Source organism: Salvelinus fontinalis, chromosome 3 (assembly GCF_029448725.1).
Source record: "Salvelinus fontinalis isolate EN_2023a chromosome 3, ASM2944872v1, whole genome shotgun sequence".
Lineage (NCBI taxonomy): Eukaryota > Metazoa > Chordata > Actinopteri > Salmoniformes > Salmonidae > Salvelinus > Salvelinus fontinalis.
Window position 1 is genome coordinate 22926882 of NC_074667.1, and position 18537 is coordinate 22945418.

General features: G+C 40.8%; 1 protein-coding gene across 1 annotated transcript in view; it reads right to left on the bottom strand.

The window, feature by feature from the left end:
* LOC129841220 (histone deacetylase 7-like) overlaps positions 1-18537 on the bottom strand; it is a 100821-nt gene that overhangs the window by 12652 nt on the left and 69632 nt on the right. Inside the window, exon 21 of the mRNA XM_055909385.1 lies at positions 3143-3261. Coding sequence (XP_055765360.1) covers positions 3143-3261 — 119 coding nt within the window. The remainder of the gene's footprint in view (positions 1-3142; positions 3262-18537) is intronic.

The window sequence follows — 18537 nt, forward strand, 5'->3', positions numbered from 1 at the left end:
AGCTGTAATGCTGAAATGTGCTGTTTTTTTAAAAAAGTAAAGTGCCTTCAGAAAGTTCTGTATTCACACCCCTTGACTTTTTCCACATTTTGTTGTGTTACACCCTGAATTTAAAATGTATTAAATTGAGATTGTATGTCACTGGCCTACACACAATACCACATAAGTGGAATTATGTTCTTACACATTTTTAAGAATTAATAAAAAATGAGACGATGAAATGTCTCGAGTCAATAAGCATTCAACCCCTTTGCTATGTCAAGCCTAAATAAGTTATGGAGTAAAAAGGGTGCTTAACAAGTCATATAATAAGTTTCATGGACTCTGTGCAACAATAGTGTTTAACATGATTTTTGAATGACTAGGTCATCTACCCCATACATATAATTATCTGTAAGGTCCCTCAGTCTAGCAGTGAATTTCAAACACAGATTCAACCACAAAGACCAGGGCAGTTTCCCAATGCCTCGCAAAGAAGGGCACCTATTGGTAGATGGGTAAAAATTTTAAATTAGATATTGAATATTCCTTTGAGCATGGTGAAGTTATTGATTACACTTTGATGGTGTATCAATACAACCAGTCACTACAAAGTAACAGGGGTCCTTCCTAACGCCGTTGCCGGAAAAGAAAGGAAACCGCTCAATGATTTCACCATGAAGCCAATGGTGATTTTAAAACAGTTACATTATAAGGGCTGTGATAGGAGAAAACTGAGGATGGATCAACAACATTGTAGTTACTCCACAATACTAACCTAATTGACAGAGTGAAACGAAGGATGCCTGAACACAATAAAAAATATTCTTAAACGTGTATCCTGTTTCCGACAAGGCCCTAAAGTAATATTGCAAAAGATGTGGCAAAAGCAATTCACTTTTTGTCCTGAATACAAAGTGTTATGTTTTGGGGAAATCCAATACAACACGTTACTAAGTAGCACTCTTGTCACGCCCTGGTCTTAGTTATCTTTGTTTACTGTATTATTTTAGTTAGGTCAGGGTGTGACATGGGGGATGTTTGTGTGTTTTTGTCTAGTCGAGGGTGTTTGTATTGTATAGGGGGTTTTGTAGAGTGTATGGGGTTGTGTTCAGTGTAGGTGTTTAGGAAAGTCTATGGTTGCCTGGTTTGGTTCTCAATCAGAGACAGCTGTCTATTGTTGTCTCTGATTGGGAGCCATATTTAAGGCAGCCATAGGCATTAGGCTGGTTGTGGGTAATTGTCTATGTTTAACGTTAGTAGCTTGTGTGTGCACTTTCGTTTGTAGCTTCACGGTCGTTTATTGTTTTGTTAGTTTTGTACAAGTGTTTCGTTCGTGTTCATCTTCTCTCATTAAAAAGGAAGATGTATTCATATCACGCTGCGCCTTGGTCCTCTCTTCCACAGAAAGGCGATCGTGACAACTCTCCATATCTTCAAGCATAGAGGTGGCTGCATCATGTTATGGATATGCTTGTAATCATTAAGGACTGGGGAGTTTTTCAGGATAAAAAAGAAACGGAATGAAGATAAGCACAGGCAAATTCCTAAAGGAAAACCTGGTTCAGTTTGCTTTCCACCATACACTGGGAAATGAATTCAATTTTCAGCAGGACAAAAACCTAAAACACAAGGCCAAATCTACATTGGAGTTGCTTACCAAGAAGACAGTGAATGTTTCTGAGTGGCCTAGTTACAGTTTTGACTTAAATCTGCTTAAAAATCTATGGCAAGACTTGAAAATGGCTGTCTAGCAATGATTAACAATCAATTTGACAGAACTTGACATTTTTTGAAAAGAATGGACAAAAATTGTACAATCCAGGTGTGCAAAGCTTTTCAGTGGCTTACCCAGAAAGATGCACAGCTGTAATTGCTGCCAAAGGTGATTCTAACATGTATTGACTCAGAGGTGTGAATAATTATGTAAATGAGATATTTCTGTATTTCATTTTCTATAAATTTGCTACAATTTCTAAAAACAAGTTTTCACTTTGTCATTATGGGGTATTGTGTTACAAAAAAACTATTTTATAAATGTTTAATTCATTTTGAACATAATGTGGAATAAGTCAAGGGGTATGAGTACTTTCTGAAGACACTGTATACCCCTTGATTTATTCCACCTTTTGTGTTAGAGCTTGAATTCAAAATTGATAAAATCGTATTTTTTTCCTCACCCGTCTACACACAATGCCCCATAATGACAAAGTGAAAACTTGTTTTTACAAAGTAGACTCAGTGATATGACATCATCATACACAGTGGGGCGACTTCCTGCTCACAGACATAAACATCAAATCTGCCAAGACTGACCCTGTTTGCTCTTTGTCAGGAACTAATACAGACGAAACTACTGAATAAAACTGTGAAATAAAGAACAGTCTGATTGACGAAGTAGAACTCCTAAAATAGTGAGGATGAGGTAGAAATAGGTTGCTCTTAGAACAGTTTAGAAGGTTAATTTCAACCTGTAAGATCCATAGAAGGGAGAGTAAGGTATTAATTTACCGTCACAATCACATTTTCGTTCTATTTTATAACTATTCTAATCAAGACGTTTTGGATTGGCTGAGCTAGAGTCAATGGTGAACCAGTAAAGACAGCTAGCTTGATTTTTATTGTGCCAGCTAAAAGTGAAATGTTTGAAAATAAACCATCTGAATGAATGGTATTTAAATTGCCACAGGTTATAAAACTAATTTCAATAAAAGTAATAATAGAGAACAATTTGAGTAATTTGCTACATCAATCCTTTTGATTTGCTTTGACATGGGAAAACACCAAGGAATCAAAGATGGCTGCCAACATGTGATTATTGAACACTACTTTAAACAAACTGTAGCATAGGCTACTCAATTTGTGCAAGTTTATTTTACCATTGTTACATTTTTGACTCCCCTAACTCTCTAGCTATAAATAGGCAATGTACTGTAATAAAATAAAGCATTGTTATAAAGTATTTAGATATTAGGAGAGGATTAGTATTTACAAAAACATTTCCATTAAGTCTCAACTATGCCTGTCACCTCCCAATAAAATATCATAATGTGTGATCCCATGAACTTTTGAATGTGTGTGTGCGTAAGCTCAAACGTCTATCTGCATGTGTGTCCCTGCATATGATTCAGTGAGGAACTGACGAGGTGTTTAGTGAGCTTACACTTGGCCGACACTTTGTAGCCCCCCAGCTGCGCCGGATGTCCCTTGACGGCATCGAAACCAGATGAGACCAGCACCATGTCAGGAGAGAACTCATGGGCAATCGGCATCACCACAGTCCTGGAGACAGACAGGAGAGAGAAATCCGACCATTAAACCCATTGACAAGAACGAGTCGTTCAAGTCTTCAACGCTGTTGTATGTCAAGCACTCACACTAGTACGTTTTCCTAAATCGTCTCAAGATCATTTAAAACAGCATAGCTCGTAAGGCGTAGTAAATGTGCCTATAATGCAGGGTATTCATAGAAAGTGTCACAAAGAAAAGTAGTTAGATATTAGGAGAGGATGTATCCACGTGAGAAAGTAATTTCTGAGCCTGTGTGACAGACGAACGTAGTTGCTAGCAAGAGCTTAACACGATTCTTCAGGGTCACAAAAGAATAGCATACTGTATGTGTGTTTGACCCTTTAACTGACTGTACATTTCACACCAGGCTTGGGCGGTATACAGTTGAAGTCGGAAGTTTACATACACTTAGGTTGGAGTCATTAAAACTCGTTTTTCAACAACTCCACAAATTTCTTGTTAACAAACTATAGTTTTGGCAAGTCGGTTAGGACATCTACTTTGTGCAGGACACAAGACATTTTCCAACAATTGTTAACAGAAATTATTTCACTTAATCACTGTATCACAATTCCAGTGGGTCAGAAGTTTACATGCACTAAGTTGACTGTGCCTTTAAACAGCTTGGAAAATTCCAGAAAATTATGTCATGGCTTTAGAAGCTTCTGATAGGCTAATTGATATAATTTGATACAATTGGAGGTGTACCTGTGGATGTATTTCAAGGCCTAACTTCAAACTCAGTGCCTCTTTGCTTGACATCATGGGAAAATCTAAAGAAATCAGCCAAGACATCAGAAAAAAATTGTAGACCTCCACAAGTCTGATTCATCCTTGGGAGCAATTTCCAAACTCCTGAAGGTACCACGTTCATCTGTACAAGCAATAGTACGCAAGTATAAACACCATGGGACCACGTAGCCGTCATACCACTCAGGAAGGAGATGCGTTCTGTCTCCTAGAGATGAACGTACTTTGGAGCGAAAAGTGCAAATCAATCCCAGAACAACAGTAAAGTACCTTGTGAAGATCCTGGAGGAAACAGGTACAAAAGTATCTATATCCACAGTAAAACGAGTCCTATATCGACATAACCTGAAAGGCCGCTCAGCAAGGAAGAAGCCACTGCTTCAAAACTGCCATAAAAAAGCCAGACTACGGTTTGCAACTGCACATGGGGACAAACATCGTACTTTCTGGTCTGATGAAACAAAAATAGAACTGTTTGGCCATAATGACCATCGTTCTGTTTGGAGGAAAAAGGGGGGAGGCTTGCAAGCCGAAGAATACCATCCCAACCGTGAAGCACGGGGGTGGCAGCATCATGTTGTGGGTGTGCTTTGCTGCAGGAGGGACTGGTGCACTTCACAAAATAGATGGCTACATGAGGGAGGAAAATTATGTGGATATATTGAAGCAACATCAAGACATCAGTCAGGAAGTTAAAGCTTGGTCGCAAATGGGTCTTCCAAATGGACAATGACCCCAAGCATACTTCCAAAGATGTGGCAAAATGGCCTAAGGACCACAAAGTCAAGATATTGGAGTGGCCATCACAAAGCCCTGACCTCAATCCCAAAGAAAACTTGTGGGCAGAACTGAAAAAGCGTGTGGGAGCAAGGAGGCCACCAAACCTGACTCAGTTACACCAGCTCTGTCAGGAGGAATGGGCCAAAATTCACCCAACTTATTGTGGAAAGCTTGTGGGAGGCTACCCAAAACGTTTGACCCAAATTAAACAATTTAAAGGCAATGCTACCAAATACTAATTGAGTGTATGTAAACTTCTGACCCACTGGGAATGTGATGAAAGAAATAAAAGCTGAAATAAATCATTCTCTCTACTATCATTCTGACATTTCACATTCTTAAAATAAAGTGGTAATCCTAACTGACCGAAGACAGGGAATTTTTACTAGGATTAAATGTCAGGAATTGTGAAAAACTGAGTTTAAATGTATTTGGCTAAGGTGTATGTAAACTTCCGACTTCAACTGTACCATATATACCCTATACCGGGGTATTTGGAAATAGCCACGGGACGGTTTTTCAATATCGTCAATACCGTTGTAACTATATCTTTGAAGTTTTTCAATACATTTGAATATTTGTAGGTATTTTTGAAGTAAATACCTGCAGTCAACTTGTGCAATTCATTAGGAGATGAAGCAGATCGAGTTCTTATTTCACCTGTCACATTATTATTATTATTATTTTACGTTACGAAGCGTACTTAGTTCACCAGCACAGTTGAGCCGGTCACGTGTTTGTTGGTAAATAGCAGGGGGCAGGTGAGTAAAGCTGTGTCACAGGGGTCATATTTTATATTGAAAGTCAACAGTGTTTTTCTGCTTCAATAGAGTGATCAGGGACGTGCAACTATAGTCTATAGTTTTCCTTCACGAAAAATAAGTTACATAATATGCATAATATACACTGCTCAAAAAAATAAAAGGAACACTTAAACAACACAATGTAACTCCAAGTCAATCACACTTCTATGAAATCAAACTGTCCACTTAGGAAGCAACACTGATTGACAATAAATTTCACATGCTGTTGTGCAAATGGAATAGACAAAAGGTGGAAATTATAGGCAATTATCAAGACACCCCCCAAAAAGGAGTGATTCTGCAGGTGGTGACCACAGACCACTTCTCAGTTCCTATGCTTCCTGGCTGATGTTTTGGTCACTTTTGAATGCTGGCGGTGCTCTCACTCTAGTGGTAGCATGAGACGGAGTCTACAACCCACACAAGTGGCTCAGGTAGTGCAGTTCATCCAGGATGGCACATCAATGCGAGCTGTGGCAAAAAGGTTTGCTGTGTCTGTCAGCATAGTGTCCAGAGCATGGGGGCGCTACCAGGAGACAGGCCAGTACATCAGGAGACGTGGAGGAGGCCGTAGGAGGGCAACAACCCAGCAGCAGGACCGCTACCTTCGCCTTGTGCAAGGGGGTGCACTGCCAGAGCCCTGCAAAATGACCTCCAGCAGGCCACAAATGTGCATGTGTCAGCATATGGTCTCACAAGGGGTCTGAGGATCTCATCTCGGTACCTAATGGCAGTCAGGCTACCTCTGGCGAGCACATGGAGGGCTGTGCGGCCCCACAAAGAAATGCCACCACACACCATGACTGACCCACCGCCAAACCGGTCATGCTGGAGGATGTTGCAGGCAGCAGAACGTTCTCCACGGCGTCTCCAGACTCTGGCACGTCTGTCACATGTGCTCATGTGCTCAGTGTGAACCTGCTTTCATTTGTGAAGAGCACAGGGCGCCAGTGGCGAATTTGCCAATCTTGGTGTTCTCTGGCAAATGCCAAACGTCCTGCACGGTGCTGGGCTGTAAGCACAACCCCCACCTGTGGACGTCGGGCCCTCATACCACCCTCATGGAGTCTGTTTCTGACCGTTTGAGCAGACACATGCACATTTGTGGCCTGCTGGAGGTCATTTTGCAGGGCTCTGGCAGTGCACCTCCTTGCACAAAGGCGGAGGTAGAGGTCCTGCTGCTGGGTTGTTGCCCTCCTACGGCCTCCTCCACGTCTCCTGATGTACTGGCCTGTCTCCTGGTAGTGCCTCCATGCTCTGGACACTACGCTGACAGACACAGCAAACCTTTTTGCCACAGCTCGCATTGATGTGCCATCCTGGATGAACTGCACTACCTGAGCCACTTGTGTGGGTTGTAGACTCCGTCTCATGCTACCACTAGAGTGAGAGCACCGCCAGCATTCAAAAGTGACCAAAACATCAGCCAGGAAGCATAGGAACTGAGAAGTGGTCTGTGGTCACCACCTGCAGAATCACTCCTTTTTTGGGGGTGTCTTGCTAATTGCCTATAATTTCCACCTTTTGTCTATTCCATTTGCACAACAGCATGTGAAATTTATTGTCAATCAGTGTTGCTTCCTAATTGGACAGTTTGATTTCACAGAAGTGTGATTGACTTGGAGTTACATTGTGTTGTTTAAGTGTTCCCTTTATTTTTTTGAGCAGTGTAGCTTCATTTCCATCAGCTGACAAAAGAAGTGCAATGCTATTTGGCTGGCAACCACACAAGTAGATGAGCTTACAATGAAAAATGCAAGGTCTTTTTTTGTCAAAAACTATGCATGGCCTTCATATGTCTAATGTTTAAGCTTATCATAGAAAGAATGTAGCCAGCTACATTTCCTAATGTTTTGCGTACATTTTATTTAGCGTTTTACCTGAGAAAAATAGGCTGGCTACACTGAGAAAAGTACCAGAGAAAAGAAGCTACACATCAGTCTGAGCTCTGTCTGCTGATAGAACGCCAGTTGTGAATTCTCATCCGAGTTTAGAAGTGCAGCTGAAGCACAAAGTGAGTCTGATGCCGAGCAGAAATTACAATAAGAAGCATTTTAGATCGGTGTTTAGAAAACACAGCAAGATAATTCTTATGCGTTTCATATATTTTTCTGGTCGAGAAAAACGCAGAATGTGTTATGTGTTAACACGACCCCGAGTTTAACTTGCTATCTAGGTACGTAGCTGAGTTAATAAGGTGACGGGACATCATATTGTGTTAGTTTCTGACGTGTTTGAGAAAGCAAAGTCGCTATCTTGATTTCCTTGACTTTTTTCTTCCTCTCCGTTCTCTGCCTTTCTGCTAGGTTTTCTGGTGCCCCCTTGTGTACTAAACCGGTAATACCGTAAATCCTGAGATGAAAGAAGGACGGTATGACGATATGAAAATCTGGACCCTATTTCACACCCTAGCCTCTCATGACACACAAAACATGCTGTGCTTTATTGCTTACTGTATATGACATGCTCTTGAAGAGAAACGTGTGATGTAACATTTTTGGTTGGGAGAGATGTACAGTATGTGTATGACCACATGACAAGGCAATTCACAAATAAATCACTGACTACCAAGTCACATTGGGTAACATTTTGAAGAGACATTGTCAAATTAAACCCCATGTTCCACAGATCTAACAGATCAGTTTGTGTGGTCTTGCCAACACCTATGGTCATTGCGAAACAGCACAAATAAATCCAGAACCAGGCTACCATTGATCAGTCCAATTGTCTGAACCGTTTCAACAAACTCCTAGGGACACAATGTCCCGAGTGGCGCAGCGGTCTAAGGCACCGCATCTCAGTGCTAGAGGCGTCCCTACCGACACCCTTGTTTGAATTCAGGCTGTGTTACAACGGGCTGTGATTGGGAGTCCCCTAGGGCGGCGCACAATTGGCCCAGCGTCGGCCGGGGTAGGCCGTCATTGTTTTTAAGAATTTGTTCGTAACTGATTTGCGTAGTTAAATAAAGGTTAAATATATATACTGTATATAACATTTTTTAATTAAAAGCAGATGAAATTTGAAATGCGAACCACATGGTGCTCTAAATCCAGCCTCACATAATAGATGGACAAACATTACATCAAGTCGCACAGATACCTTGTAGCCGAACGATAGTTACACATCATTTACATATCTCTGTTTGATAACATTTCGTGTTTAAACACAGTCACTAAACTTAATTAAAAATAACATTTGGCCTCTTCCTTGAAATGTAATAATTGCTTTATGTATCTTATATGCAGTTGCAAGGTACACTTGAGTACCTACTAGGATACATTCTGGTTACCGTGGTTACCAAAGTAGTTAAAGTTGCCCTTGTTGGCATGTAGTTTATGTAAAGTGCTACCAAACAGATGAAAACCATCAGGACCAAGAGAGAGTGATGTCCAGAGGGGAGTATTTGTCGATGATGCCAGCACAGACTCTCTATTTTCATCTTCTGGGACCGCTTCCCTTGTTCTTCCCTTCTTCCTCTTCCTCCCATTGCTGCTGCCGCTAGTGATTTAAGCTAGCACACACGGCCCATGCTGTGATTCCTCTCGCTACTTCTTTCTCTCCCCCACCATCTCCTTCTCTCTTTCTCTCTCCATCCCCCCTCTCTGTCAACCCCTCCGTCCCTGCCTCCTCCTCTCTCCTTCCTCCTTCTCTCTCCCCCATTCTCTGCCTCCACCCTCCTCCCCCTCTCCCTCCCTCCTCTTTCTCCCCTCTCTCTTTCCCTCTCTCTCTCTCTCTCTCTCTCTCTCTCCGGCCACCAGTTCAAAGCGTTTCGGCGGGCGTCTGGTTCCCATTAGGGGCTCGTCCCTCTTCTCACGTCACTGACAGCCAGCCATCTGGGATCCATTGGGCTTAATTACGCCGTCTTTGGATTCCCTAACAATGCACCCCCCCCCCCCCCATTTTCCCCCGCCATGCACTACCAGACCCTGCAGCCCGTGTTGTGGGGGTGCACCTCCTCATCCACACACATGAATGTACATGCACGTGTACACGCACAAATACATACAGGCAAATACACATGGTTGTGCACACCCGCACACAACCACACCAACAAACACACACACTTCCTCTTCAATACACACTCAAAAGTACCACCCCCCTCCCGCCAAGCTTCACAAAAATCCACCAGGCTATATCAACCTCCACCCATAAAAAACACTACCTCATCAGATTCTAACCCCTACCACTGACCCCCTACGCCCCCACATACAGCCCCTTTACCTGACCCTCCTGCCTAGTACCACATACACACAGCACGGTTTACCCCCAACTCCAAAGGAATCCACCAGATTATACTGAAATCCCCCCAAACCACTTCAAATCCTCTTCAACCAGAATCTACCCCTTCCCCTTTGACACACGCTATTTACCCCCCCCCCCCCCCCCCCCCCCCCCCATACACACACACTATATACGGAAGAGGTTGCCATTTTGGAGGCAACCCAAGATTCCTCAGCGTCTGAATGGCAAGATGTGAAATAAACAGAACCGGTCCATTTCTTTGCCCCAATACATATGCTCCTAACTGGGAGATTGAAATCTCAATCATGAATATGAATCAAATTAAAAAGATGGCAGAAAGAATGGAACCAGTAACTGCACTTATTACATTTACGGCCATTGCAGAAACTCTTCAAATTGGGTGCATCTTGTCTGGCTGTCTTGTCTGGCTGGAAAAGTGGCTCAGTCACAGAGATTTTCCTTGCACAGAATCGACAATATATTGCTTTACAGTGTTTGTTGGTGTAATACGGTGGGGGGAACGCTGTGAAATCATTTTCACATGTAAATACGTGTTTTAAAGGTGAACTTCTCGGATTTTCCAGTAGGATTTTCCAATTCCACACCAGGATATAGCCTATAGGCATACAAGAAACAGTTGCTAGGTAACATCTACATGTAGGCTACTGGAAACTAAGTGATAGTTGCTAGGTAACATCTACCTGTATTGAGAGATCCTGTAAAAAAACAACAACAAAAAAAGGTTGTTGCTAACACACACCTGTACTGAGCTAAGAAAACATTACAGTAGAAAAAGTTACTAAGTTACGAGGTAACATCTGTAGTAGGTAACATCTAGGTAACAAACACCTGTATTGATAACTACGTGAGATTTGCTAGATTACTGGGAACTACCTGTACACAAAACAAAGGTAGAGTTGCTAGTTAACATACACTTAAACTAAGGAACATTTACCACTTTCAGTTTTCCTTTTACACATCCAGTGAACCAACACAGACTATACTGCCTAAGTGGTTCTCAGATAGTTAGCAAATAGCATTGTATGCTAAGGGCAAACATTGGGCCTAGCGTCTGCCTGTTGCAACCGATAGCTTCTAACGGTACAGCACAGCTTTAGCCGTTAGCATCGTGAGTTTGACGAGCTTGGCCCACCCACGGTGTGTATATGCACCATACAGACCTCACATACTGTTTAACTGCCTGGTGGCGAGCCAACACCGCTGACAGGAACGCTCAAAGTTCATTATGCTGCAAACCGAGCAGCTATTCATTCAGGGGCTGTGGCTTGAATGAAGTGGAAAGTGCGGTGCGCAGAAAAAAAAAGACATTGGTACGCACTTCCATACAGTGGCATGGATTTACACCACGGGCTCTATTTCCGGCTGCCGTTAAGCCAGCGCCAATGTCAAGCACAAAATGTGAGTGGACAAATTATTTTAGCCAGCTACTGTTATTATTTTGGATATGCGCAAAACTCATCATGTATGCTACATGTCCATAAGACCATCATGGTATGAAAGATGACTGATACCGCTGACCCTATTTAGAAACATTTAAGTTATTCCTCTGTTACAATTGCTTGTTTTCTGTTTCATGTGATTAGAAAACAAGTTGTCAGTAGGCTACCCTTACCCTAGGCCTATTACAACGAAAGCTGTTTCAACAGCAATACGTTGCGTGTATATCTTATCCTGGCCATGCATTAGCCAAGGAGCCTATCGATAAAATATTTCTAGGTTACACTTTATTTGGATAGTCCGGATAGTCCATCTGTAGATGCTCTATCTGTTAATAAGCAACTGCTTGCTAAGGTTACGGTTAGGGTTAGGTTTAGAATAAGGGTTAGGGCTAGGGTTAAATTTAGGATTAGGATAAGGGTTCAGGTTAGGGCTAGGGTTAGTAGATAGTTAGCTGAAATGTTACTGATAGTCTGTAGAGCATCTACAGATGGACTATTTAAAAAAAAAACTGTTTACCGGTTTCTAAATGGTCTACTCATGAGGATTTTGCCATCATTCTTTGGCATTATTCACAATGAAAATAGGCCTACCTGCTGTACATACTCCATTCGGCTTGTATCCATCCCTATTTCCAAAAAGTGTCTCTTGTCCATTTACCTAAGAAACAGTCCATCGAAAATATCGAAATGATTCAGTCCTACTGTATAAGTCCATATCAACGGTAGGCCTAGGCTATATCTTGCTTATTGAGAATGTGCCTCACACATGCAATACAATTTACAGGAGCCTAGTATCCTTTTGTTGAGAAGTATGATGCGTAAAGACATACTCGTTGAAGCCAATTTCAACAATGTTGACTGTCAACACTCCATTGCTTACTGCGCGTTACTGTAGCCTGTGCTATTTGCTATTTAATAAACTGTAGTATCAATTCACAATGGACTAGGACGAGAATATTCTGTGCCCTCCCCCCCCTTACAGAAAATAACTACAGTATTCCTATAGGATTTCTATAGTAACCTATAGTGGGCTTATAGCGTCCTATAATATCTCGCTCCCTATATAATATTCTTATAAGATTTCCTGCCAGATGTTTTCTGTAATAATACTCAATAGTACTTGTATAGTATTATCATGAATCAAAATCTCTATAGTATTCCTATAGTGAGTTTTTAGTAGCTCTCTTGCATACCTATCATAAATGTGCTTTTTTCAATGAAGAACATTGTGCTTCATTGTCATCATTGTTGTTCAACTTCTTTGCCCTTTTCTGCTTATTATACAGCATCTGTTATTGAAATATTTCCTAAATTAAATAAATTGCATAACATTGCCCGTGTCTCAAAACATGTGTAGATCCAGCAACATGTCTCAACTCAAATTGAATGGATTGAAGAGCTACTTTTTATATGACTTATTTTGAAGTTATGCAAATCCTTAAAAAAATCTACTCATACACTACATAACCAAAAGTATATGGACACCTGTTCGTCAAACATCTCATTCCAGAATCATGGGCATTAATATGGAGTTGTTCCCCCCCTTTGCTGCTATAACAGCCTCCCCTTTTCTGGGAAGGCTTTCCCCCTAGGACCAAAAGGCTCCTCAACAGCTTCTACCCCCAAGTAATTAGACTGCTGAACAATTCATAAATATCGCCACCGCACAATTTACATTGAACTCCCCCCCCCCCTCCCTCTTGTACTCTGCTGCTACTCGCTGTTTGTTTGTTACCTATGCATAGTCACTTCGCCCCAACCTACATGTACAGATTACTTCATCTAGCCTGTACCCCACGCACACTGACTCGGTACTGGTGCCCCCTGTATACAGCCTCGTTATTGTTATTCTTATTGTGTTATATTTTAGTCTACTTGGTAAATATTTTCTTCTTCTTGAACTGCACTGTTGGTTAAGAGCTTGTAAAGCATTTCACGGTAAAGTCTACACTTGTTGTATTCGGCGCATGTGGCAAATAAAGTTTGATTTGATTTGATCTTGTAACATTGCTGCGGGGATTTGCTTCTATTCAGCCACAAGCATTAGTGAGGTCAGGCAATGATGTTGGGCTATTAGGCCTGGCTCACAGTCGGTGTTCCAATTTATCCCAAAGGTGTTCAGGGCTCTGTGCAGGCAAGTCAAGTTCTTCCACACCCACCTCGACAAACCATGTCTGTATGGACCTTGCTTTATGCACGGGGGCATTGTCATGCTGAAACAGAAAAGGGCCTTCCCCAAACTGTTGGCACAAAGTTGGAAAGACAGAATCACCTAGAATGTCATTGTATGCTGTAGCGTTAAGATTTCCCTTCACTGGAACTAAGGGGCCTAGTACGAACCATGAAAAACAGCCCCAGACCATTATTCCTCCTCCACCAAACTTTACAGTTGACGCTATGCATTGGGGCAGGTAGCGTTCTCCCGGCATCCGCCAAACCCAGATTGGTCCATCGGACTTCCAGATGTTGAAGCGTGATTCATCACTCCAGAGAACGCGTTTCCACTGCTCCAGAGTCCAATGGCGGCAAGCTTTACACCACTCCAGCCGACGCTTGGTATTGCGCATGGTGATCTTAGGCTTGTGTGTGGCTGCTCGGCCATGGAAACCCATTTCATGAAGCTCAAGACGAAACAGTTCTTGTGCTGACGTTGCTTCCAGAGGTAGTTTGGAACTCGATAGTGATTGTTGCAACCCCGTTAATAATGTCATAGTAATAAGTGTACACACTCCCCTTACATAAATAGACCCACCGAGGTCAAAAGAGGTTGGCTGGTATTGATGTGTTTATATACATCTGTGAGCAAGTTTCTGATAAAGTCAGGCCTCTATTATTAGGCTACTATTGTTGGTCCAAGTTTGTCTGTAACATCAAAGAAAAGGGGAAATAGTTGCTGTGAAAAACGGTAATACAGTTTTTTGCTCATGTTTGGGTCCCCTGTATTGCCAACCAGAAACATGGGAGAATGGGAGATTCAGAAAGTATTCACACCCCTTGACCTTTCCCACATTTTGTTGTGTTACAGCCTGAATTTAAAATTGATAAAATTGATATATTTTTTGTCATTAGCCTACACACAATACCCCATAATGTCAAAGTGGAATTTTGTTTTTCAATTTTCTTTTAACAAATTAATTAAAAATGAAAGCTGAAATGTCTTCAGTCAATACGTATTCAACCCCTTTGTTATGGTATGCCTACATAAGTTCAGAAGTAAACATTTGCTTAACAAGTCACATAATAAGTTGCATGGACTCACTCGATGTGCAATAATAGTGTTTAATATGATTTTTGAATGACTACCTCATCTCTGGACCCCTCGTTCTTGTGCTTAGTTGAGCAGTGCATTTCAAACACAGATTCTACCACAAAGACTAGGGAGGTTTTCCAATGCCTCGCAAATAAGGGCACCTATTGAGCAGACATTGAATATCCCTTTGAGCATTGTGAAGTTATTAATACACCTAGTAACTACAAAGATATAGTTACAGTTTAAAAGCTATGATAGGAAAAATCTGAGGATGAATCAACAACATTCTAGTTACTCCACAATACTAACCTAACTGGCAGAGTGAAAAGAAGAAAGCCTGTACAGAATTTAAAAAACTCCCAAACATGCATCCTGTTTGCAATAAGGGCAATAAGGCACTAAAGTAATATTGTCCTGAATACAAAGTGTTACGTTTGGGGGAAATCCAATATAACACATTACTGAGTACCACTCTCCATATTTTCAAGCATAGTGGTAGCTGCATCATGTTATGGGTATGCTTGTAATTGTAAAGGACTGGCCAGTTTTTCAGGATAAAAAGGCAAATTCCTAGAGGAAAACCGGGTTCAGTTTGCTTTCCACTAGACACTGGGAGATGATTTCACCTTTCAGCAGGACAATAACCTAAAACACAAGGCCAAATGTCCACTGGAGTTGCTTACCAAGAAGATAGTGAATGTTCCTGTGTAGCCAAGTTACAGTTTTGACTGAAATATACTTGGAAATCTATGACAAGACTTGAAAATGGTTGTCTAGCAATGATCAACAACCATTTTGACAGAGCTTGAAGAATTTTGAAAAGAATAATGGGCAAATCTTGCACAATCCAGGTGTGGAAAGTTCTTTGAAACTTACCCATAAAGACTCACAGCTGTAATCACTGCCAAATGTGCTTCTACAAAGTATTGATTCAGGGATGTGAATACTTACGTACATTTTTGTGTATTTTATTTTCAATATATTTGCAAACATTTCTAAAAACATGTTTCATTTTGTCATTATGGAGTATTGTGTGTACAGTAGAAGGGTGAGAAAAACATCTATTTAATCAATTTTGAAATCAGACTGTAACGCAACAAAACGAACGTGGAATAGGTTAAGAGGTATAAATATTTTCTGAAGGTACTGTATATAGTACAGTAGCCTAATCTTTGGCATTTTGAAATCATGTATTTATAGTCTATGGATGTTATGCTTGTTTCGGCCCACAGAGGGAGCAGCTCACTCTAGTGCTTAGTTTACGCAGTGTTGCCAAATTTGTTGCCAACTTTGTCGCTATATTTAGCAAATTTTCAAACCCCATTCGGCAACCTTTATTGGCTACTTTTCAGGCTGTATTTGGAGAGTTTTGGCACCAAGAGTTTATATGGTTTTAATGGCAGCTGTGCCACAGCAAGTTAAATTGGCGCTGTGGTCATCGCAGCTCTGGCAAAACATATTCTAGTGACTTCTAGCGACAAATCAAACAGCAAATAGTGATTTTCCCTGAAAAATAGTTGACAACACTTGCTTCTTGTGCACTCACTCTATAGTGGCTCTTGCCAGTTGATTGAGAGAGCCAACTGAAAATTGAAGAGAGAAGCACCAGATAAACACATTTTAAACCTTATCTTCATGGTGAGCGAGTTATAAAGCATATGATATAAAACACCAAGTTAAACGGAGTGTAATGATATTATTGTTGTTCTTTTTTTATGATTTTTTGAAAGTTTAATTCATTTACAAATCTCTATTGGCATAGAAGCTAACATCGGCTAATGTTAGCTCCAATCAAGCTAGCCTGTCATAGTCATGGCGATACAGGACTCCAACGAAAGTTCACACAGACAGTGTAAATAAAGGGAAAGATTGTAACTTTGCTATTGTTAGGGATATGTTGAGAATGACATGATGGAAATGTACTGATGAGATACATGTCCATCTTGAATCACTAGGGTGGATAATGAATATAATGTCCTTAAAGTCCTTCATTTATGAGGCTGTTTCTCCAAAAAAGCAATGTGTTCCCCAGTTGAAATGGCCTTTCATGTGTATTTAGTACTAAATCTAACAATTATGTTTTGTAGAGCTTCCAATGCTTCTCAAAGAAGTGCAGGAGTTTAGGCTGGAAAGGGAAAAGCATCTCTCACTTTTCTTAACGCAGAATGAAATTGTCCTCCTTTGTGAATGACATAAACACATGTTTAAAAACATTAACAAGGATACATTTATCCTTGCATATCACATCTCATGATTGGAAAAGTGACCACTATTGCCTGAAATTATGATGTGCCTTTGTGTTTTCTATAGGTTGAACTGGAAGAGGGCTCCAAAATCCAAATTTCAAAAACTTTGTGGTAAGGCTCAGGCAAGAACCCTCCCAAAAAGGTGTTGGAATTGATGAGAGCCGTCTTTAGTCGAGAGATCATGGCAAAATCCTCACTTACATACAAGAAGGCCATAGCCTTTAAGGACCATGAAGCAAAACCTCAACTCTATCCCACATGAGTCTCTGCCATCTGCTGTAAATTCAAGTTAAAAAACGTTCAGTTTTAGTTTAAAGTTACCTGTGTTTTCTGCATGTAGGGTCACCACAACAACATTTAGCCAATACAGATTTCAACATACAAATGGCTGACCTTGGAAAGTAAACATTGGGAAATGTTATTGAGTAGCAGCGCAACCCCTTCCACTCTTTCTCCACCATTATATGATACTCTATAGCTAGGTTTCCATCCAACTTGCGACAGATTTCCATGAAATTATCCTAAAATCTGCTTAAAAACAATATGCCAATTTGCATTTTTCCACCAAATTGACTTGTTGTGAATAAAAAGCTGTGTGTGATGATGCAATGCACATAAAAATAACTTTTGTGGTTAAAATCCCATGTACCAAATAAAAAATACAAGCAAATGGTTTCCATTGCATTTTCACCTCTAGGCTACAGATCACAAAAAAACAGCATTAAATAGCAAATGTGCCCACAACATAAGCCTAGGCAGCTGATAGTGGGCGCTAGATCTACACTATCGTGTAGGAATGATGTGCCCAGCCGGTAATACACTTGTGTCCGCCGTGGATGGCTCGTACATTAAGCATCATCCATTCAGGCTGCAAAGTAATACTTTCCCTCCTTAACTAGCTTTAACGCGGGGTGTCTGAAAAAAACTGGAAAAATATGTGTACTGTCTTTTATTTATTTATTAGTATTTGAAAAAAATGTAGTGGGTAGATCAGCTTTAATATTGCAGATAGATTGTAGCTTCCATTAATGTAATTGTCTGCATTATTTCCAATACCCCATATATTTTTTGTAAATATATAAATATATATATATATATATAACACACATGCACACTGTACACATACATATAAATACACACACACCCATATACAGTTGAAGTTTGAAGTTTACATACACCTAGGTTGGAGTCATTTAAACTAGTTTTTCAACACTAAGTTGACTGTGCCTTTAAACCACTTGGAAAATTTCAGAAACATTCCAGAAAATTATGTCATGGCTTTAGAAGATCCTGATAGGATAATTGACATCATTTGAGTCAATTGGAGGTGTACCTGTGGATATATTTCAAGGCCTACCTTGTCTGGTTCAACCTTGGGAGCAATTTCCAAACTCCTGAAGGTACCAGGTTCATCTGTACAAACAATAGTACGCAAGTATAAACACCATGGGACAACGCAGCCGTCATACCACTCAGGAAGGAGACGTGTTCTGTCTCCTAGAGATGAACGTACTTTGGAGCAAAAAGTGCAAATCAATCCCAGAACAACAGCAAAGGACCTTGTGAAGATGCTGGAGGAAACAGGTACAAAAGTATCTATATCCACAGTAAAACGAGTCCTATATCAACATATCTTGAAAGGCCGCTCAGCAAGGAAGAAGCCACTGCTACAAAACCGCCATAAAAAAGCCAGACTACGGTTTGCTACTGCACATGAGGACAAAGATCGTACTTTT